General features: G+C 42.7%; 1 protein-coding gene across 1 annotated transcript; it reads right to left on the bottom strand.

Annotated features, from left to right (window-relative positions):
* Nucleotides 1–15,743: 15,743 nt before the first annotated feature.
* LOC136510225 (uncharacterized) lies at nucleotides 15,744–16,304 on the bottom strand. The gene has a single exon (XM_066504757.1). The coding sequence runs from the start codon at nucleotides 16,302–16,304 to the stop codon at nucleotides 15,744–15,746; it is 561 nt and encodes a 186-aa protein (XP_066360854.1).
* Nucleotides 16,305–25,170: the final 8,866 nt, after the last annotated feature.

Raw genomic sequence — 25,170 nt, 5'->3', positions numbered from 1 at the left:
GTTTGTTGAGATCTGTGTAGTCAACACACATGCGCCACTCGTCTGTGTTCTTTTTCTATACCAGAACTAGATTTGCTAGCCAATCCAGATGGAGAATTTCTCTAATGAATCCAGCTGCCATTAGTTTTGTAATTTCCTTTTTAATCGCTGCCTTCTTGTTAGGAGAGAATCGTCGTAGTCGTTGCTTCACAGGCTTGGAGCCTTCATTGATATCAATTCCGTGCTCAGCCAACTCTCTTGGGACCCCTAGCATGTCGGCCGGCTTCCAAGCGAAGATATCCTTATTGTCTCGAAGAAAGTTGGTGAGCGCGAGTTCCTATTTTGCTGATAGGTGGGCACTGATGGTTGCTGTTTTTGTGGGATCACCGGTGCCTAGGTCGATTTGCTTCACGTTGACTTCTTTTGGTGGTGCTAGGATGCTTGGTCTCTTAGCCGGTATCTCTAGTTCTTCTTGGCTTATTTCTACGGCGATAGTGGCTATTTCTTTTCTTCCATCGTTTGCCTGTGCCTTTGCTGCAATTTGGATCGCTTGTACGTCGCAGTCAAATGCGCGCTTTAAATCGCTCTGAAGAGAAAGAACTCCATTAGGCCCTGGCATCTTAAGCAGCAGGTATGGATAATGCGGTATTGCCATGAATTTTGCTAGTGCTGGGCACCCAAGAATTGCATGATATGAGGAATCAAAATTTGCGACTTCAAATTTGATGAACTCTGTGGGGTAGTTTGAGGGAGTCCCAAAGGTAACCGGTAGAGTGATTTGTCCATGTGGCATTGCTGCCTTGCTGGGTACTATGCCATAAAAAGGTGTGCTTGTTGGTGTGATCATCCCAGCGAGTTGTAGTCCATCTTCCTTAGACTTTCTGAAAAGATGATGTTGAGTCCTGCTCCTCCGTCAATTAGTACTTTCGTGACAGTCATGCTGACAATGGTCGGATCTAGAACCAATGGGTAATGGCCTGCGTTTCCTACGCTGGTCCACTGGTCTTCTCTTGAGAATTGGATTGGGTACTCTGACCAGTTGAGATATCTTGGTGTAGCGGGTTCTGCGGCCATAATTGTTCGTAGCGCTAGCTTTTCTTAATGTTTGCTTCTAGAGTCTGGAATCCCGGCAAAGATTACTACTACTGTCCCTCTGGGTTTTTGGAATCCCTTGTCATCATGGTTGTCTCCTTCTTTTTTCTGATTGTCTTCTTTATTGCTTCCCTTGCTATCTTTTCTAGTGTACCTTTCGTTGAAGGTGTAGCAATTTCCGATGGTGTGCCTCCCATTGGGGTGCAAAGGGCAACACATGTTCTCAATGTCGTCATATCTTCTGGGCTTGGTAAATTTCTTTGATTTGTCGGCCATTACTACCGTGTTGTCTGGACCTCGCTTTCTCTCCTGATGTCTATTGTTTCGAGGATTTTGCCTGTCCGGGTTGTCTCTGTTGTTCCTTTCTGGGAATCTTTCTTTCGTTTTTTCTTCTATAGTAATCATCTTTTCTACTGTTCTTCTGAATTCTTCGTTATTTCTTGGGTTTTCTTTACAGAAGTCTTGGAATTGCCACCTAGCCATGATTCTGTGAGAGAAAGCTTCGATTACTTCTCGTTGTGTGATGTCATGTACTTGAGCTCGTAGTTCGCCAAATCGTCGATAGTAATTTATGAGACTTTCACCTCCTTTCTGCTTGAGTCCTTTTAATTCTATGTGGGTGATTGGATGTGTAATAATTCCTACAAAATTTTCACAGAAAGCTCTTTGTAAGTCTTCCCAATTTCTAACTGATCCAGGATTTAATTTGTCAAACCATTGAAGCGGCATGGTTTCTAGGGCCATGGGGAAGAACAAGGTTTTGATGTCATTGTCTCCTCTGGCTAATTCAATCGATTGTGAGTAAATCTTGAACCATTGCTTTGGTTCAGTCTTGCCGTCGTACTTGGAGTGGTTGGATGGTTTGAACTTGTGAGGTAGTTGAATCGAAGCGAGTCTGTTTGCAAAATAGGGAAATCTATCGTGTGTTCTGGCTTCTATATATTCTGATTCTGCGCCCCCTTCTTGCCAACTGTCGTCTTGGTAAGAGTAGTTTTGTGTGGCTGTCCGAGTAGGTGCTCTACTTCTGTCCTTTCTTGGTTGCTCAACTTAGTTATTTTGACTGTGATTTCTTCGGCTTCCTCCATTATGACTTCCACTTGGTCCTAGTCTTTCAAAATTAGACTTCCTTTGATTTTGATCTTCCTGTTCATGAGATGTTGCCTTTCCATCGTTCGTTTTAAAGACTGTTGATCGAAGGAAATCTTGAAGTTGTTCTTGTTTCTCATTGGGGTGTGAGGTCGCGCCGAGTTCTTCTAGTGCTTCCTGGATCTTATCGTAGGGTGTATTCGCTGCTCGTCCTTCTTTGATTTCTCGTTCTGATTTTCTTTTATTATACTCGGCTAGGTCTGATTCATATTTGATCCAAGTGTCCTTCCGTTGTTTTGCACGGTGTTGTCATCCTTGCTTCAATTTGTTCTTTCTTTCTCTTGCTTGCCTCTGGCTCTCCATCTCACCATCGTATCCCTGGATAAATGGTGATATGTTGGACTCGGATTCATCTAAAGACCTTACGTTGGGTGCTTATAGGGGGGTCAATGGTGATCGAGGGCGGCGAATCATGAGTACTTCTCTAGCGTGAGTTGTTCTGTCATCGTCGTTGATTTTCATACTGGTAGAGCTGTTGATGATTTCAGTAGAGGTGTCAAAGTCATAGATGGAATCTCCTTCTTAGTAGGGTAGAATTGCTATTGTCATGTCGTCGACTAGTTGGGCATCGTCATCCTCAGGAACGGTATATGGCCACTGAATGATGCAGTCTTGAGATGTTATGGTTAAAATGAGACCTTCTTGAGCTCCCTTCAGTGGCATTCTAAGCATGGGGTAAGTGGATCCTTCGTGCCATGTCTGATAGGATGTTGCCTTGTTGTGGAGTCCGAACGGAAAAAGACCCGACTTCTTTAAAGTATTCTAGGTGTATTCCGAGTAGTATTCTTGATAGGTTGACGTCATGTCCCGAAGCTTTATCAGAAAAGAACTCGGTTTTCCGAAAGAACTCGGATAAGACTTCATTTCAGAAGCGGAACTTGAGTTTGAATCAGATATGTGAACTTGCGAGAACTGAGTCGGATTGAGCTATCCAAATCTTCCGGTAAGCTGATCTGTTGTTATCGTCGAAATAGGATAATCCTGATGATGATCTAATTCTTCAAGGAGACAGCCTTGGAGCTTGCCATCGTCTCCTGCCTTGTAGATCCATGAACCGAAGATGAAGGTTGATCCCTTCGAGAAGATCATGTTGTTAAGGTCCATCAAGCTCTCGGATGTAAAGTCGTCGAAAGCCCCTACCTGGCGCGCTAGCTGTCGATGTTTGACCACCGATAGCCTGCCACGGGGGTACCCAGGGCAGTATGTTCGGGTTTCAGCGTATGTAGAAATCGATGGTTAACGCAAGAGACAGTCGATTTATCCTGGTTCAGGCCCTCGATCGTAGATCGAGTAATAACCCTACGTCCAGTCGGTGTTAGCCTTTGCGTTGGATTGATTATGAAACATTGTGTCATACAATTGTTCTGTTCAACTCTCTATCTAAGGAGCCCTGCCCTCCTTTATATAGTCAGGAGGTCAGAGTCCTAGTCGGTTTATAATGAGAATTCCTAGTAGGATTACGGAGTAATACTGCTACTAAGATTACAGGGGAAGAATCCTAGTTAGACTAGGACTTCTTCCTTCCTTGTGGGGTATCCTGTGGGTCCCGCACTGACACCGACCCTCTAGCATCACCGTTCAAGCCTAGGTATAGCCGTAGTTCAAGTTCGTTGTCGCCGTGCGCTCGTCGGAGCGCCGCTGAGCTTGCGTTCGCCGTGGGCGTGCTCCACCGTGTCGTCTTGCTAACATGTTCCTCTCGTTAGGGTTAGGTTAGAGCTAGGTCTAACTCAAGGCAACAACATAAGGCTAATGCTGGCCTTGTCGGAGCGGAACGCCACCGTGCCGCCATTGCGCTCGCACCACCGTGCTGCCATGCATGCAGCCAAGCCTTGCTGCCACCCTACCTTGACCTAATCCACACCATAGAGCTTCGCTAGGGTTTGTAGATGCTATAGCCACGCTCGCCTGGCCATGCCATCACCAGGGATGGCCGGAGCACCACCACGCACAGCCGCCGAACTGCCATGCTCGCCGGCGAGCTTGCTCTAGTGATCCTTCGAGTAAACTATGGGTGCCCATAGGTGCGAAATAGGATGGGGAACACGTTCGTGCCAACCTCGTCATCGATGACCGATGCTCTACTCAGATTCACTAATGTGTGGGGCCAAGTTGACTATGGGCCCCTGCTGTCAGCCACCGTGGGTGTATAGACCGGGTGCACCTAGCTGTAGCTCCTAGTTGGAAATTTGATTTTCTTTATTTTTTTAGATTTTGTTGCTAACTTGCAAAAAATATATCTAGAGTTAGGAGTATCCAAATGGGGTGAACTAAAATTTTTTGGATTCATATTGAAGTGTATTATTTGATAAAAATATAAAATCTACTGCTTAGGGTATTTTTCTAGGACAATTAAATTGAGCCAGATAAGTGCTTTTAAAATAGTTTATATCTTGTAAAATGCATATCTTGAGCTAGGAAAGTGAGAAAATTGTGATTCTGATTTTGCTGATCATGTGTTGACATACTCTAGCCAGGAAAAATATTAAACCTATACTAAGCATACTTGAAATATGGTCTTCATATTTAATCCTAATTAATTACTAGTTTCTAGTAAAATTGATTGGGGTAAAAATACATAACATATGATCATACAAATCTTTACATAGTATTCTCATGCTAGGAGGAAAGTAAGAAAAATATTAAATCTATTGCTTGACACTTTTCACTTTGCTAAACTATTTTTGCTAAACTAAGCATATGTAACTTGTCATTTTTGTAGAGGTAGCTATACTTATTGAAATGGCATGAAATTTGAACAGTAGACTATTAGGGTCATGTGTAGTGTACTATAATTTTCTTGGAATTTATTGAGTAATGGAATTAATTACTCTGTAAATCACCTTATTATCTAAGAAAATTAATAAATAAATATAAATAAATTATTTAGGCTTAACCATGATGTTTTCTGTGATGTGTGTGATGCATATAATCTATTGATACTATTAGTGAGGCTTAGAAGTATTTGTTTATAGGCAACTAGTTAATTATTACTTTATAATTCAACTAGATTACTACATGTGTAGTTTCTGTTGTGGTGATGATTTCATGATGATAATGATATTTTCTATAAAGATAGTTAATAACAAAGTTGTAAATAACTTACTTATCTACCTTGTGTTAAATTGTCATAGTCATAGGCCTTATGGTTTGAGAATTATGGAGGTCGAAAGTCTGCTATCTGAAATGCTTGCTCTCTAGACACATCTAAAAGATTGAATTGTTTGATCCAGATAACTACTGAATCACATTAAGATGATTAAAAAAATTTGTAGGAAATTTCATAAGCTTTCCATAATGTATGCAACCATATTAGTTCGATGTGTATAACTCTAGTGATGGTTAAAACAAGTGGCTGCTGTCTTGTAGTCCAGAAAATGATTTACATAAGTGTTTGTTTAAGTTACTAGAGAAGAGATATGCACCTACTCAGTAAAAGAAAATGTAACATGTTATCACCTTAATGCAATGCTATTGAGAACACTTATGAGGATGCATTCATCACATTATATCATATAATACATGTTATTATATATGCATTCGTGATATCTTATTTCATGCTCATGCATATAGGATCGTCCGAAGGGATAACTCTATTGGAGTTCGAAGAAGAGCTGGACGAACAATTGGAGGCACCTTAGGACAAAGCTTTAGAAGGAGAGGAGTGAACTCTTGAAGACTTACCCGAGATTGAACGCATGCATCTCATTTAGCTGGCCGGATAACTCATTCCAACCGTGAAGCTAAGTAGCTCAACTCGGGTAGGGCCCTGTTCTATAAGAGTGCACACTCTAGATGGTAGTAAGGATGTGTAGGGAGCTAGACATGAGCCCGAGTGAAGAGTAGTCCGGATTGTCCTGGCAGCTGGTTGTCCCTGATTGTGCGGCGCTGATCGAACCCACGAAATGTGGACCTAAGTTGTACCAAAGGAGATCTAAGGTGACAGTTGATCCAGTCTGCCTGGGTTTGTGTTTGGAATAAAATCCCAGCTGGTTGAAATTGATTCAAATCACTGTCTCTCCTAGACAGTGAGAAACTTGGCTAGTCCCAACATCATAGTAACTGCATTATGGAATATGATGGTTATGATGAAGATGGAATTACTACACCAGCTATGGTTACTAATGTATGCTACTAATTGATATCCCACATGTTTGGCATAGGTTAGTTGCTAATCTAGACATGAATAGCTATAATTAACTTGAAGATTGAATTATAAATGTACAGTTGAATTGGTTTTTTATGCAAAATGTTGTCAAGCTAGCTCCACTTATTTTTGGTTTATGATGGGTAAGTCTAGCTAAGTACCTTCTTGTACTTAGGGTTTATTTCCCATTATTGCAGATAATACAGTGTATCATGGCTACTGTAAGAACTGCTTCTATCCCACTGTGGATGAGGAGTAGGGCCTTGGGCAAGGCATGTCTTGTTAATCCATCTCTTATGCTTTTGTGGGATTGTGATCATGAGCTGGCACAGTATTTGAACAACGATGGAGATGTTGGTTTCAAACTTTAATTGCTTTCGCTACTATTTTATTTGAACTTGGTTTGTAATAACTTTTAATCATACACTGATGTATGGAACTATATTTGTGAACCTCATGTAACGTGTGACATGTATCAATTGCTTTCGCTACAATCTTGGTTGTATGTTGGTTGAATCGAGACCCTTCATGGTACTCGACAAACTACCAGGTTTATATGGGATCAACTATGATAGTCTAACCACTTGTGGGCTGCCATTGTACTTGTGCTCTTATAAATTGGATGGTTCTGCTATAGCGAGCTTGTGGCCATGGCGGGCGCGCTCGATGCGGCGGCGTGTTCCCACACGGTGGCAGCGGTAGCAGTTAAATAAATGATGACGTGAGCATTTATGACCTAAGATGATGACGGACCAAGGGAGAAGAAGGTAGGAGGAGCAGTGGATAAGGCTAGCCATCGTGAGCTCGGAGCTCGGTGGTGCTCTATAGCCATGGGAGCAATGGCGATGCATAATGTGACTTTACCTCGGCTCGGATGGTGGCACTGGTGGGTCGAGAAGATAGAGCGGCTCACGGTGGAGCTATGGGCGAGGTGGATTGGGTAGTGGTGGTGTGTGTGGCTAGTGAGCCTGGCGGTGGTGCGGCAGTGGCGACGATGGCGCGGCTCAGCTCTGGCGGGGGCGAGAGCGAGAGAGGTAGGGCGAGAGAGTGGGAATGGGAGAGAGCAGTAGCATCGCCTCCCTCTTCTCCCTTAGGCCAGACCAGCCAGGCCAACACCGGCGAGCGGCCGCCACATGGCACACGCCACCTAGCAGTGGTCGGTCATGACATGCTCAGCCAATGGATTCAAATCGGCCATTAGGGCAACTGACAGTGGAACTTCGCACTTCTATATCTCCTAGTTTAGTTCGAGTTAGCGAAAAGTCCATTAATAGAAATTGTAGAGCTATGTGAGATCTCCAACTTTGTTTTAGGGTGTAACATCTAATTCGCCATAGTTTTCAAAATGCAACGCTCCAAAGCAGATCACATTAAAACTAAAATCTGGTTTAGACTTAGAAAAAAATTGAAGTCTCAAAACAGCATTTAGTTGATTCTTGTGGGCTCTATTTGACTATGTTAGGCACTGAATTAGCTCATGACCCTTAAATAAAGTTTGTTCCACATAAGATAATCTACAACTTTTATTAAGGGTGCACTACCATGGAAACACTCTAAGCTACTGTTCAACTTTGGTCAAACTAGCATCATGAAAAATGACATTTTGAGTAAACTAGGACTAAGAAGCAAAATTGGCCCATGTCATGAATACAAACATTGTGCCATTTACCATCCTAGATATGTCTAAGGTGTTTTTGTGACCTCACAACCATCTCTTGCATTGGTCACACATGATCACAAGCATATGCATGTATATAATCAACATCACATGTGATAATATGTAATGAATAAGATGAAATTCCATATGCTCATGCTCATGAATGCTTGGATGATGCTTGTGCTCATGAAATGCAAGTGCCAAATGCATGCTTAACATTAGGGTGTTATAGTTAGGGCGCTACTACTGCGCTGGCTACTGCCCAGCTTTAGATTGGCACAGCGGTTAACGTCTGGGTGGCGGAGTAGGGTTTTCCATCGGAATCGAAGGACGATGACATTGTCGATTTGGTCGACAGTTTTGAGCCGACCACCAATGTTGTCTTAGCGAAGGTGGACATGGACGAGATCCTACACGCCCACCTCAACCCTTGATTTTTGGGATGTACCAGTAGTACTAGTAGTCATGACTAGGTTTGATCTGTGGGACGCCCTTGCAAATATGTGAACTCTTATTTACATGCATGTATGTGTGAACTTTTGCTGCACTTTGTATTAGGTGGGTTAAACTCTATTGAGCGTGGTGTTGCTTAGGTCGTTTGGTCATTTTGTAGCTAGTTTCTTTTTGCTTTAGATTTCTTTCTGGTTGTCTTTGCTCTAAAACTTAATTTGCTAAACATTCATGAGTGCCTTTGATCTTTGTTAAAGCCAACTCATGTCTTTCATAAAATTTGTTGAACTTGAAAGAACCATGTAGCGAGGAGTTCATATGAACAAGTCTTATCTTGATCTAATGCGAACGCAAGAAAGTTTGGCCGCTGCGTATTTGATCTCGTAGGACAGTAGAGTGTCATAGCAATCAATCTACCCCTCAACTACCATGACTGCTTGGTTTGGAGTGAAATAAGTATAGGCTATGATAAAAATTTCAGAAGGTTTTGTGCAAGTTGTCACGTACGATGCTTGCAAAACGAAGAATCTCTAAAGAAGTTTCATGATTTCATGAAGAGGCCAACAAGGTGGTAAGCATCGTACATGACAAACTTGCGTGAAACCTCCTCAATTTTTATCACAGCCTCCACATATGATATCTTGACATCTTAACAACTTTCATGATTTTTGGACTTCATTTGCTTTTTATAGAATTTAAAAACAACTCGATCGTAAGTTCGTGGTCATGTTTTGTGAACAAGATGTTTGAAATTGGTGGTCTATTCCTAGATACGACCTCACATTATACTAAAAACATGAATATAATTTTTCCATTCATTTTTTTTCATTATTCGAATGACTAGAAGTTATAATTTGAATTATCCAAGAAAATTCAATTAAATGAAATAAATTAAAGAAATATAGAAAAAGTCCGAGAAATGTGCCACATTGGAACATGGAGCACCAGGTATTCTATGAGGATTGCAGAAAAAGTTTGGAGGTCAAAAGTGAAAAAATAGGGTTTGCCGAATGTCAAAACATAACACTCGGCAAATGAGACTCTTTGCTGAGTGTCTAGACGGCTGGCACTCGGCAAAGATTTTTGTAAAAATTTTTTAAAAACCCCTCTTTGCCGAGTGCCAGATCGGGGACACTCGGCAAAGAATTTTTTTTAAAAAAAACTCTTTGCCGAGTGCCAGGCCAGGTGGCACTCGGCAAAGAATTAAAAAAATTTAAAAAAAACCTTTGTCGACTGCCAAATCGGGGGCACTCGGCAAAGGGGGGATTTTACCCTACCAGCTGGGCCGGCCCACACACACCGCACACATGCACGCATGCATGCACCAGCGCTGCCACCGCCACCGCCGGCGCCCGCGATGCTCGCGCCAGCGTAGGCCGCGCGCCCATGACCGCTCGCCTGCACCAACGCCGCCCGCTTGCCCACGCTAGTGCCGCCCATGTGCCCACGCGTCCACGCCAGCGCCGCCCCTGCTCATGCACCACTGACTCCGCGTGCTGGAACTGCCTCTCCCAAGGTGAACCATTGAACCCTTAGCATCCTTCTGTTCTATATTTTTGCAATTGGATGGGCAAATCCTCATTGGTTAGTGGTATTTCTATTGCTAGTTCTATGATTCCCAATGCTGAAGTAGTCCTACACTCCTTTATTCGCGTGAGAATTGAAATGTGTTGCATCTGTTGTCTAACATGTTCATGAGATGGGGTATTGCATTTCTAAATAGTTTTTGTAATTTTTATTCCTTCCATGTATCTAGGGATATAAAAGTTTAGGCTCTGATAGACCTTAGCACATATGTCAAGCAAATTCTGATAGATCCTAGGTAGCACATATACAGGGAATGACTGGATCCTTTACACAAACTTGAAATGTATCCAGAAGCAAGCAAGGAAATCCTTGCCAACTACAAACTGAGTCGAGGGATGGAACCAAGCATCCATATTACTTGCTATAAGCTTGCTGGGCAAGAGCACCTAGCTAGGCAAAGGAACCAAAATACATATTAGTCCCCAGTCAGTAAGACTATGGGCATGTTTAGATCCACATGGCTAGTTACAATTTGGGGGCTAAGAGTTAGCCCAAATTAGCTGTGGTTGGCTAGGCTAACAACTAAGTGAAGACATGGCTAAAAACTAGTCCACATATTAGCCATTTAGCCCTCTTGTTTGGAACTTTGGATGCACTATAGCTAATTTTGGCTAATTTTACCTAGCTAGCAATTAACTCTCATATCCAAATAGCCTCATGGGTGACGCCCACCGACAAAGAACGAGGCTGCCAATTCACTCGACTCATGCGCCTCCAGCCCTTTCTTATCCCTCTCTTATGAGTTCACCGTCTCTTCTTCTTCTTCTTCCTTGCATCTTTGCTAGTTTGGCAGAACATGTTGATTCCATAGATAGACTAATTGCACCACCCATTTCTGGAATCTGGATGTTTGTTTCGTGGGTAGATTCCATGCACAGTAAAAACTATGCACTAAAAAACCAGATCAACTTACAATTTGGAACTATGAACTTTTAATCTTCGGTACAATTTCTATTGAGTTTTCTTTTGACGTCTTGAATCCAAATTCCTGTATTTCTGCCCATCATATGAATGTGCTTATTATGTTCTGCCCTGCTGTATTCTTAAGATGAGGCATTTAACAAATAGTGACTTCCCATTTGTGCTTGATTTTTTATTATGACCAAAGTATCCTTTGCTAGTTTCTGATTATGGCTAAGGCTCCTCAACTTGTGCATTTTCTAATTGTGCTTTCTTCTTTTGTTTACAAACAATATAATAGATTTGCATCTCTTTCTAAGTACTTCTTGTTTATCTGTACCTATTGGTTTACTCTTTTTAATTGCAGGTGATTGAACAAAGATGTGTAGGGTTATGAGGATGCTACGCTAGCCAAAAAATAAAAAATTCGACATCATAAACCAGGATCTACTGCTAGTAATAGATCATGGGATTACCACTAGACGCGTAGGTGCAGCAGAAGCAACTCGATGTAGTTGAACATGTCGTGCAGTTGTGAGGTCATCCGTCCCCTTCATGCGGTTCGTCCTTGTGCTCTAGATGCAGCATCTCTGAGGTATCCACACGTATAGGGAGGAAGCATTGCGCCTCTGGACTGCTAGGTCCATGAGGAGCAGTAGGTGCAGGCGTAGGATGGCTGGTGGTGGCTACCAAAAGGCATGGATCACTTAGCCCCATTGCCCACCCCACATATTTATAGGCATCCCTAATGAGCTCCTGAGTTGGAGGCCCATTAGTAACCCTAAGCCTTGTCTAACTCGGATCCAATCCGAATTAGGCTTCTAGCCCCTTAAGCGTGCGACCCTATGGGTTCACGCACACATAGACATGGCCCGAGTACTCCTACTCGGCCATTAGTTGATAGCAGCCTCTAGCAAGGCATGTCAACTCCTATGCGTACGCAAAGATCATATCAGACGAACCACCACAAAACCACATACTTGTTATTCCCTTGCCTCACGATATTTAGTCCAACTCATAGGTTAACACTTAACCCAAGCATGGCCATGCATTTCTTGATCTAACCATTGGAGTGATCTGGTGATATCTCTCTCATATATAGAGAGGGGCAAATTCCATCTTGATTGTCTATGTCTCATAGCATGTTTCCCAACAAACCCAAAAACCACCTTTATAACTACCCTGTTACGGAGTAGCGTTTGATAGTCCCTGAGTAGGTTGTTTCACATCTTGAATACATACAACAATCTCAGGTCTAAGGACATAACATACATGATGTGAATAGAGATAATAACGACATCTCACGTTGGGTGAGTCCAGCCCCATGTCATACATGTGCCCACATTATTAGTTTGACATCTCCATGTCTATGACTTGTGAAACATAGTCATCAACTAATAATGTGCTAATCAATTATTCATGTGTGTCCTCACACGAACTCTAACCAGGGACAACATTAGAATAACCATTCAAGTAAAAGAGTTTCACAAACAATTCACATAATTGCTAATCGATATAGGTTGTCTTTAATGGAAATTCAATGAACTCATAATATATCGTGGATACAAGGCAATATAATCATCTCTATGATTATCTCTAGGGCATACTCCCAACAATCTCCCACTTGCACTAGAGTTAATCTTGAAGATATCTAATACCCATAGCTCTTATGTGCGCCTCATGCTTAGGCTATGGAAGAGCCTTTGTCAAAGGATCTGCAACATTCAAATCTGTGTGTATCTTGCACATCTTGATCTCATCTCGTCTAACAAACTCTCGAATGAGGTGAAATTTCTGCAATACATGTTTGCTCTTTTGGTGATTCCTTGGCTCCTTAGCCTGTGCAATTGCCCCATTGTTGTCACAATGTAGATTCAATAGGCTAGATGCATTCGGAAACACACCAAGTTCAATGAGGAACCTCCTCATCCAAACACCTTCCTTTGTAGCTCCAAAAGCTGCAATGTACTCGGCCTCTATTGTAGAATCGGTCACCGTCTCCTGCTTGGAACTTTTCCAACTTACAGCACCACCATTTATTGTGAACACAAAACCTGATTGAGACTGTGAATCATCCATGTCAGTTTGGAAGCTAGCATCGGTGTAACCATTTACAACGATCTCCTCCTCACCTCCATAGATTAGGAACACATCTTTAGTCCTTCTCAAGTACTTAAGAATGTTTTTAACAAGTGTCCAGTGACTCTCTCCTGGATCAGCTTGGTACCTGCTCGCAACACTTAGAGCATATGAGACATCTAGGTGAGTACATATCATGGCATACATGATGGAACCAACTGCCGAGGCATATGGAACTTTACTCATGCGCTTCCGCTCATCAGCTATCGAAGGACACTGTTTATCGCTAAAGCGCATACCATGTGACATAGGCAAGAACCCTTTCTTGGACTATTCCATGTTGAATCGTTTCAACACCTTGTCAATGTATGTATCTTGGCTTAATCCTATAAGCCTCTTCGATCTATCTCTATAGATCTTGATGCCCAAAATGTATGCTGCTTCTCCTAAATCCTTCATAGAAAAATTATTATTCAGTGAAGTCTTTACGGATTGCAACATAGGAATGTCATTCCCAATCAATAATATGTCATCCACATACAAGATTAGAAATACAATAGCGCTCCCACTTTCCTTCTTATAAACACAAGGTTCTTCTTCATTCTAACGGAAGCCAAACCCTTTGACCACTTCATCAAAATGAATGTTCCAACTCCAAGATGCTTGCTTTAACCCATAAATGGATTTCTAAAGCTTGCAAATTTTTCCAGCATTGTTTGGATCAACAAAACCTTCGGGATGTATCATATACATGTCCTCATCCAAATTCCCATTTAGAAAGGCTGTTTTAACATCCATCTACTATATCTCATAATCGAAATAAGCAGCTATTGCTAGAATGATCCGGATAGATTTAAGCATCGCTACAGGCAAGAAAGTCTCATCGTAGTCAATTCCTTGAACTTGCCGAAAACCCTTTGCAACAAGTCTAGCTTTATAGATGTGAACATTTCCATCCATATCCTTTTTCTTTTTATAGATCCATTTGCACTCTATGGGTCTAACCCCATCAAGCGGGTCAACCAAGTTCCAAACTCGATTGTTTCCCATGGAATCTATCTCAGATCTCATGGCACTCTACCATTTCCCAGAATCTGGGTCCATCATTGCTTCCGCATAAGTTGCAGGTTCATCATCGTCTAACAATAACAAATCCCCACGCAACTCATGGATTCTTGCTGACCTTTGTGGTTGTGGTGGTGTTTCTATTGCCACAGGTATCTCAACTTGTTATGCTACATTAGCATCACTTATAGAGTCCTTCCCAACTGGCTCATCTTGAACTTCTTCAAGATATACCTTCTGTCCACTTTTCTCTCTTTTGAGAAACTCTTTCTCTAAGAAAACATCGTTCTAAGAAACAAACACTTTGCCCTCTGATCGGTTGTAGAAGTAATACCCTAAAGTTTCCTTCGGATATCCCACAAAAAAGCATTTGTCTAATTTTGGTGTTAGTTTATCTGTCATAAGTCGTTTGACATAAACTTCACAACCCCAAATTTTCAGAAAAGACAAATTGGGACTCTTACCAGTCCACATCTCATGTGGTGTCTAAAATACTGACTTAGATGGTACCCTATTTAATGTGAAAGCGGCTGTTTCTAGAGCGTATCCCCAAAATGATAACGGTAGGTCTAACTGGCTCATCATAGACCAAACCATGTCCAACAAAGTCTGATTACGTCGCTCGGACATGCCATTTCTCTAAGGCATTCTAGGTGGCGTAAGCTATGGAACAATTCCGCAACTCTTTAGATGATTGCTAAACTCATGGCTCAAATATTTGCCTCCACGATCAGATCGCAAAGCCTTAATTTTCTTGCCACGTTGATTCTCTACTTCACTCTGAAACTCCTTGAACTTTTCAAATGTCTCAGACTTATGTTTCATTAAGTAGACGTAGCCATATCTACTAAAGTCATCAGTGAAGGTTATGAAGTATTGGAATCCGCCTCTTGCTGTCATACTCATTGGTCCGCACACATCAGTATGTATGAGTTCCAGCAAGTCTGCCACCCTCTCAGGAAAACCTGTGAAAGGCAACTTGGTCATCTTGCCCAGCAGGCAAGCCTCACATGTCTCGTATGATTCAAAATCAAACAAAGTTAAAAGCCCATCAGAATGGAGCCTCTTCATGCGATTCTCACTTATATGACCTAAACGACAATGCCACATATAGGTAGGACTTAACTCATTCAGCCGATGCCTTTTAGCACTTATATTATAGACAGGAGCATCTTCAAGATTTAAAATAAATAACCCATTCACAATGGATGCAGAAGCCATAAACATGTCATTTTTAGAGATCACACAACCATTGTCTTTACTCGCAAATGAATAACCATCCTTCATCAAACATGAAGGTGACACAATGTTTCGACTTAAACTAGGAACAAAATAATAATTATTCAACTCCATAATAAATCCTGATGGGAGGTGGAGTTGCATCATCCTGACGTTCAACGCAGCAACTCTTGCATTATTGCCCACGCGGAAATCAACTTCTCCCTTTTCCACGCTTCTACTTCATATCATTCCCTACATCGTATTGCAAATATGAGCAACCGATCTGGTATCAAATACCCAAGAATTAATATAAGAATTAGCAAGGAAAATGTCCGTAACATAAACAACAAGTGTACAAGCTGCGGGAGTATCTTTACTGCCACGATCCTTTATGGATTCTAGGTACAACTTGCAGTTCCTCTTCTAGTGACCTTTCCCATGACAATGGAAGCACTTAGCATCAGCAGGTGGTCCAGCCTTGGGCGCAGGTGGGTTTGGCTTAGAGATCTCATCTTTAGCCTTGCCCTTTTTCTTCTTCCAAGAATTGCCCTTCTTCTTAAACTTAGGCTTGTTTTGGACCGCCATCACATGGCTACTGCCAGCACCTTTCTTGATATCAGCCTCTGCTATTTTAAGCATGCCACATAATTCATTCAAGCCCTTCTCCGCCCCATGCATATGGTAGTTCATGACAAAATTTCCATAGCTGGGCGGAAGAGACATGATAATAAAATCAGTAGCTAATTCAGGGCCAATTGGGAAGCCCAGCTTCTCCAAGCTCTGAGTGTAACCAACCATTTTGATCACATGTGGCCCAACTGTTGTGCCCTTTGCTAGCTTGGTTTCAACAAAACCCTTTGAGACATTGAATCTTTCAGTCCTGGCTTGAGTCTGGAACATATCATTGAGCGCCAAGATCATATCGCGCGCTACATGGTTATTGTCAAACTGCAACTGCAGATCTGGTTCCATACAAGCAAGCATAAGGCAACTCACTTCAAGATCAGCATCACATGTTTTCTTGTAAGCATTTTTCTCTGCAGCTGGTGCATTATCAGTAGGCTCATCTGGTATGGGGTGTCTAGAATTTCTTCCTTTTTCTCAGCCCTAAGAACAATTCTTAGGTTGCGGATCCAATCCGCATAGTTTGTTCCATTCAACTTATCTTTCTCAAGAATTGAACACAAAGTAAATGGTTGATTGCTAGGAGCCATTTATCTACAACAAAAGTAATGCAAAATACTAAGACAATGTATCCAAGATAGAGTAAACAATATTAAACCTTTAATAGAATCTACTCCCACTAAAATCAATATCCCTCTCTTGAAATTTAGTGATTCAAGACCCACAACTAACAAGTCTACTAGTGAGCTTTAGCATCACCGCTAGAAGACATGGTAGATTGGTAAGCAACTCTTTGCTAATCATATCACATATGACTCTTGTTGTGGGGTAGCATCTCTATGCTTTGGTGCCCAACTACTCATGCTCCAAGGTCCCTAACCGTTAGGATGACCTTGTCCATGTAACCAACCCTTCTGCTATAAGTATCCGATACGAACCTATCTAGTCAAGGAAAATCAGTGGCACCCTAATTTCATAGACCCACCACCGATTGTACAAGACACATGACAGTGCAAGGTTTGGGGAAGCATTTTAACTTAAACATTGCCGAGGGATCGTTCTACTTCACCATCGCATATAGACAAAAACATTATCGCACGTGAAAGTAGAACATAGTAAGAACAACATTAACATAGATATGACATGGTATATCCCAATGTTCCTTTGGGGATCTCCATCTCCATTGAACTGTTCCTCATGATGATCTCTATCTCCATGATCCATGTATGCCATCCTTCAGTGATGAGTCCGCCAAGACTAGCTATCACTAATGCAAGGCAGTGAAGAAGATTACATAGTCACGGATAGGATCATCACAGTTTGGCACGTAGGCCATTACATCAATTTGACAATATCTTAGTGGCTCCAGCCATATTGTCATACTCACGACATGCAAGCCATGAATTAATTACATACATGCATCACATACACATAAGCGCTATACCAGTCACAAATTCCTGCAAAATAGAGTTAACCGATTCCGATGTCTAATCTTAAAACGCCGAAAACACTATCTTCCCGACCGTTTTCGTAAATCTAATTTCAGCGAAACTAGTGAAGCAGGTGAGAATCAGATGTAAAATTTTTTTCTCTACAATTTTCATATAGAATTCGTCTCAATCCGAGGTCGTATGCAAAAGTTATGGCTGTTTTACCGAACAACACTTTTTCTTGCACCCTAGTGCCCGGCAGTAGATCCAATCTATCACCGTTGCGCATCACATGTGCTTGGCACTTGACCTAGGTTCAATTCAATCAATCTGATTGATCTCCATCTTGCCATGACTGGATTTACATGTATCACTTAACTCGGATGGCGGAATTCCGACCGGTATGAGTAGATCGTTACAAGACCAACACGGTAAAATCACGAACCATGATAAGAGACTCATCTACAACCGCGCATATCTCCATATGCACTCATCCAAACCTATAACAACGCAGTAATGTCTCTGATACCACTGTAGGGTTATGAGGATGCTACGCTAGCCGGAAAACAAAAAATTCGACCTCATAAACTAGGATCTACTGCTAGTTATAGATCACGAGATTACCACTAGATGCGCAGGTGCAACGGAAGCGACTTGATGTAGTCAAACACGTTGTAGCAGTGCTGTGCAGTTGCGAGGTCATCCGTCTGTCCATCCCCTTCGTGCGGTTCGTCCTTGTGCTCCAGATGCAACACCTTCGAGGTATCCACATGTACAGGGAGGAAGCGTTGCGCCTCCGGACTGCTAGGTCCACAAGGAGCAGCAGGCGCGGGCGTAGGATGGGCGGCGGCTGCTGCCAAAAGGCGTGGATTTCTTAGCCCCATTGCCCACCCCACATATTTATAGGCATCCCTAATGAGCTCCCGAGTTGGAGGCCCATTAGTAACCCTAAGCCTTGTCTAACTCGGATCCAATCCGAATTAGGCTTCCAGCCCCTTAAGCGTGCGACCCTATGGGTTCACGCACACATAGACATGGCCCGAGTACTCCTACTCGGCCATTAGTTGATAGCAGCCTCTAGCAAGGCATGTCAACTCCTATGCGTACGCAAAGATCATATCAGACGAACCACCATAAAACCACATACTTGTTCTTCCCTTGCCTCACGATATTTGGTCCAACTCATAGGTTAACACTTAACCCAAGCACGGCCATGCATTTCTTGATCTAATCATTAGAGTGATCCGGTGATATCTCTCTCATATATAGAGAGGGGCAAATTCCATCTTGATTGTCTATGTCTCATAGCATGTTTCCCAACAAACCCAAAAACCACCTTTATAACTACCCTGTTACGGAGTAGCGTTTGATAGTCCCTGAGTAGGTTGTTTCACATCTTGAATACATACAACAATCTCAGGTCTAAGGACATAACATACATGATGTGAATAGAGATAATAACGACATCTCATGTTGGGTGAGTCCAGCCCCATGTCATACATGTGCCCACATTATTAGTTTGACATCTCCATGTCTAGGACTTGTGAAACATAGTCATCAACTAATAATGTGTTGATCCATTATTCATGTGTGTCCTCACACGAACTCTAACCAGGGACAACATTAGAATAACCATTCAAGTAAAAGAGTTTCACAAACAATTCACATAATTGCTAATTGATACAGGTTGTCTTTAATGGAAATTCAATGAACTCATAATATATCAAGGATACAAGGCAATACAATCATCTCTATGATTATCTCTAGGGCATACTCCCAACAAGATGGTGGGTGGTGGGACAAGGAAGCTAATGTCCTTGTACCAAAGGACAAGCACCGCTACACTAGGGGAGAGTAGGAGCAGTCGGAGGAGGGAGCCGTCGCCTGCCGCCCCGTCGCATGAGGAGGAGGAGGAGGAGTAGGTGCCCTAGGAGGATGCCGAGGAGATGCAGGAGAACGCACAGGAGGATGAGGAGGAGGTGGCGACAACAGGGGGTTCTGCTTCCTCTAGTTCGTCGAGCGTCTACTTGCGAGGCCCCGCGAGCCTCCCTCAGTGACCGATACCTCATGAGAGACGCCTGCTGATTCGACCCAAGGGGGCAAAGTAACTTTAGATGTTATCACTACTTTATATGATATGTTAAAAATCAAAATAGAAACTAATAATTTTTCTTAATCACTTGGGCAGGAACTAGATGATTGTGGCGAGTGGAGGTGCTCACACACGCCAAGTCAATGGCATCCTCGGTCTTCTATGCAAGGAGCACTTCCCTAGCCTGGTTGAGTATGCCAGAGTGATGTGGCTGGCCTACTCATTTGACCACTATGCCACTACCCCCGATGCTACAGATCGGGCCCCCAGGGTATTCAACAACAAGGCAGAGCAGGTGAATCAAGAGCTGTGGGTAAGTCATCGCACTACATTGCTCAATACATCGGATTCATTGGACATTCTTGAAATAATGAATGGATACATCGTGTTTGTATGCAGGATTACTTTAGATGCCAGGACAGACATGAGGCCAGGGTGGATGCGGTGGCTACCAAATGCTACAAAAAACTTGTCGTGGATATGCATTACGAGGCGCGCATCCATGTCATCATAACTTACCATGGGACCGTCCTTGGAATGAAGGTCACCAAAAGGGATGCAAGGAGCATGATGCTGACCCGGGACCAGTACCTGTAGGTAAATATAGAACATTAATATTGATTCTTTTGAGATTAAGTAGGCTTAATTTCATCTTCTGATATGTCATGTACTTGATGGCCTGTAGATGATTCCTTATTGGTGCACCGCGCATCCCTAGTGCTAGGAACAGATGGTGGATAAGTGGTGCTCACGTGAGTGGGAGGAGACGCACAACTTGTGCCAGGAGTGGCATTTGATGATGCCATGTGTAGCATACCATCAAGGCAGCCACAGCCTTAGCGGATACACAAAAACATGGGTACGCGAATTCATTTATTTATTCTAATGCTCAATTCTGCATGATTTCTAATCATCTTGCTGTTTTCTCACAGTCGGCGTCACATGGTGGCCAGCCTTGCTCCATCTTCAAGGCATTTGCTATGGCCCACAAGGGCAAGGCGATGTCCGACATTGACTACAACCCAGAGGATGGGCCCGAGGCGTATAGCAATGTGAACATCCACAACCGCCTCAGTGAGTACACATCGATGGCAAGGGAGGTCCATGGGCCACAGTATGATCTAAGCACCAAGGACCTTGATGGAGAAGTTGTCATGAGGGTGGGAGGAGGCAAGAAGCATGGGTGGTACTAGATCGGCGATGGCGCAATCTACTCAGCCGCTACTCCCAGTCTCTCCCAGATTCGAGCAAGCAACACGAGTAGGAGCCCGGCCATACGACCTCGGTAGGACACTTCACACCATCGGGTGGAGGCACTCGAGGTTATTCCTAGTTTATTCATCGTTAATTGGTTTTTCATACCTTTCCTTTGCATTATTGTAACATTGGGGTGAATGTATTATAGGCCTAGCTAGAACAAGAGAGGAGGATACGAGAGAAGATGCAGGCGAAGATGGAGAGGGTGGAGGCCGAGCGGGAGGCCGAGCAGCGGAGGATGGCGGAGATTCTTTAGTACATGCAAAGTCTTGGCGCTGCTATGGGTGTAGTTCCGCCACTTTTGCTATTCGCTCCACCTCCACCTCCACCTCCTCACTATTCTACTCCTATGAGTATAAATGTTTTAGTTTGTATATTCATGCTTACGGTCAAACCTAGTGGAGTATGAAAGTTTTATTTATGTATGGTATATATTTATCTTGTCTCACACATGCAATATCTTCTCCTTTGTGCAGAATCAATCGGCGGCATCGAATGATCCTCATGCTTCAGTGAATCCTTCACCAAATTAGTGATGATACTTGTGGTTATTAATGGTACTTCTATTTGTAATTGTGGTTGTAGATGATGGAGCACTTGGATTACTTGTGAACTTATTTGTGATATATTGTGAGACATGTGATGTTTGTGGTATATATGTGGTGTTGGATATCTGTGCTGTTGATGATATATATGTGATGTTGGTGATGTTTGTTATATATATCTTCTGTTTGTTTGGATGGAATGTAAAAAACAAATAAAAAAGACTATTTTTAGTCACTTTGCTGAGTGCAATGGCCATGACACTCGACAAAGTGACAACCTAGGAACATGTCTGGGAACATGTTTTGCTGAGTGCATAGGCCATTGCACTCGGGAAACATCATAGATTTGCCAAGTGCCACGGGCCAGGCACTCGGCAAAGGTGTCCTATCTGCCAAGTGTCTTGTCGGTGGCACTTGGCACAGTGCCCACCTTTGCCGAGTGTTTGAGTCAACGACGCTTGGCAAAGAGGTGACCTTTGCCGAGTGCTTGACCATGACACTCGGCAAAGCCGCAGTCATGGTGGCGCTCACCGTCACGGTGACTTTTCTTTGCTGAGTGTTAGATTAGCACTCGGGAAAGGCTTTGCCGAGTGCCCGATAAAGTGCACTTGGCAAAGAGGTCTTTGCCGATCAACTGTTTACCGAGCGCCCTTTGCCGAGTGTAACACTTAGCAAAGGCTTTGCCGCGTGTATATCGGCCTTAGTGTGTCCAGCTATCCTACCGCATTCAGTTCATTCTCATATTTTACTGCGCTTGCAAGAAAGTCCAAATGCGGCACATTTGATCTCGTCGAACACTATACAATATAGAGCTATGAGGAAAACTATTGTGTATGGAGTGCACTTGGTCACAACATTTGTATCAGTAGTAGTAGCAATCATGAGTGGCTTTCCCCATGCGTCGATTGACACTAACCAAAATCATACTTACAGATGGCAACTAGTTACCATACCATGGATGTGTACTCTACAACAAACGATCACAACTTTTCCCCCAACCATGTCCCTATAGTATATTCAATGAAATGACGTTTACCTGTTTCTTGTAAACCGTTTGCTCGCCTGATAGTCGAAGTAGCATAAATTTGAATGGGCTGGACATGTAACTAGTTTCAATTTTATTTGTTTTCTTTAGGGATTCAATGAATGTATTCGTACGAAATAGGTTTCCTTATATAATATAACATGAGATGTGTCTAGCCCAGTAAGATTTACGATGCTCAGAGTTTCTTGCATGTGCTGTAAAATTTGAATAGCTATGTGGCTCCTCTGTTAGGCATTACATCGACGCAAGACTTGATCAGATGAATTCCGTTATGCATGTTTACCATACTAAAAATCAGAAAGAGTACCAGAAAGAAACCTGCAGGCAAAACCAACTAATAGGGTCTAGAAACCGGCACCATGCTCAATGGAGTTTAACCGACCATAATACAAAGTTCAACAAAAGTAAACACAAACATGCAAATTAGACTTCACAAATCAAAACCTCTGTACATTTGAATGCGTCTGACATAAAATGCAAGGGAAGATACAGAAGGAAGAGTAGCCACATAAGGAAAGAGTAACAACATGTACTCCATCCGTACTCCCAACATAAGGAAGATACATCAAATGAAACTTTATGATGAGGACATCACATGCCTGGATAAAACCACATTTTGATTCACAGGTGAAACAATCCTTTACCATGATTGTATTTGATAATTTTGATGAATTAATGATGCACCACGATGTGTGTTCATTGTCATTTTCAGAAATACATACATGGATCAAAAAGAGTGTTAAAGACACATGGAAGGCATGGAGGACCAAAGAAGTTGATTGGGGGCCAAGTACAAGTATTCCCAACGTTCTCTACCAGGACACCATGTCACTTTTGGCCCAAGGAAAGAAAGAGATCAAATCCAACATGTTTTGGGACTGGATTCGGACTGCAACACTGTGTCAACTTGAGACGGCTGCCACGACCTCATCTCGACTCGGATTGGGGCGTTCAAGTACTTCATTGAATCCTTATGAAGTCTATTTTCACATCGATCTAGAATCAAGTCCATATCTGTTATGAGGTGGCCGCAATGACCGAATTACTACCGAGAGGTTTTCTGTCAAAAGGTGCTGCGTCGCCTTAGTTTGGCCAATGGGCCGTGTATCAAGTCGGGTCAATTAGGGATGCGTCCTAGGGTGGGAGCACGCCCCCAACACCCTAGTGGTTGTCCCTCCACCTTCATATACCCCTTAGCCGCCACCAAGAATAGTTGGGTTTTGTTTTGTTGAAAGTTTAGCCATTGCTAGTTCCTTGTAGACGCGTGTGTTGACTAGACCATCTGTTCTACTTGATTCAGAACCCCAACTTTGTGAGTTCAGATTGGTTTTTCACCTCCATATTTGCAATTGAGTTGCTTGTTCTACTTGTTCTTGCTTGTTCCTCGATTGCTTGTAGGAATTACACTAGTGGTTTGGTTGATCGTGCTCCACAAGATCACGACGGCCATTGGAGGTGGTGTATCGGTAGCTAAGGTGCAGCATCCTTGGATGGTTGTAGTCAGGCCATGAACGTCATCTCCATCACCAAATCGAGTTATCCACCTTCTCTCTTCGAAAGATCGAGATTCACCCTAGCCGATTCTTACCAGTTGGTAATGATGAGGACATCACATGCCTAGATGCAACCACATTAGCAACTTTTGATTCACAGGTGAAACAATCCTTTACCATGATTGTATTTGATACATTTGATGAATTGATGATGCACCATGATGTGTGTTCATTGTCATTTTCAGAAATACATACATGGATCAAAAAGAGTGTTAAAGACACATGGAAGGCAGGGAGGACCAAAGAAGTTAATTGGGGGCCAAGTACAAGTATTCCCAACATTCTCCACCAGGACACCACGTCACTTTTTGCCCAAGGCAAGAAAGAGATCAAATCCAACACGTTTTGGGGCAGGATTCGGACTACAACACTGTGCCAACTTGAGACGGCTGCCACGACCTCATCTAGACTCAGATTGGGGCGTTCAAGTACTTCATGTAATCCTTATGAAGTCTATTTTCACGTGGATCTAGAATCAAGTCCATATCTATTCTGAGGTGGCCACAATGACCAAATTACTACCGAGAGGTTTTCAGTCCAAAGGTGCTACGTCGCCTTAGTTTGGCCAATGAGCCATGCATCAAGTCGGGTCCATTAGGGATGCGTCCTAGGGTTGGAGCATGACCCCAACACCCTGGTGGTCGTCCCTCCACCTTCATATACCCCTTAGCCACCACCAAGAATAGTTGGGTTTTGTTTTGTTGAAAGTTTAGCCATTGCTACTTCCTTGTAGACGCGTGTGTTGACTAGACCATCCATTCTACTTGATTCAGAACCCCAACTTTGTGAGTTCAGATTGGTTTTTCACCTCCATATTTGCAATTGAGTTGCTTGTTCTACTTGTTCTTGCTTGTTCCTCGATTGCTTGCAGGAATTACCCTAGTGGTTTGGTTGATCATGCTCCACAAGATCACGACGGCCATTGGAGGTGGTGTATCGGTTGCTAAGGCACATCATCTTTGGATGGTTGTAGTCGGACCATGAACATCATCTCCATCCCCAAATCAAGTTATCCACCTTCTCTCATCAAAATATTGGGATTCACCCTAGCGGGTTCTTACCAGTTGGTAATTAGAGCAAGGTTTATCGATGAGAGACTTCAAATCCTTCGCTGTTTTTAATTTTTCCTATAGTCTAGAAAAGCCAAAAAAAGTAGATTAGTTTACCCACAATCCTGTAAACCCTTTGAGCCTTTGCTAGCACTACTTAGTTAGGGATTGTTGAGTTTTTGGTTGCATCGGTTGTGTCGAGTTGCTGGTCTTAGTGTCTATTCCTTTAGAGTTTTGAGTTCTATCACATTTTGG

This window comes from Miscanthus floridulus, chromosome 1, assembly GCF_019320115.1.
Source record: "Miscanthus floridulus cultivar M001 chromosome 1, ASM1932011v1, whole genome shotgun sequence".
In the NCBI taxonomy this organism is placed as follows: Eukaryota; Viridiplantae; Streptophyta; class Magnoliopsida; order Poales; family Poaceae; genus Miscanthus; species Miscanthus floridulus.
Note: the sequence above shows the minus strand (reverse complement) of the source record. Positions and strands in the feature narration are given on the sequence as shown.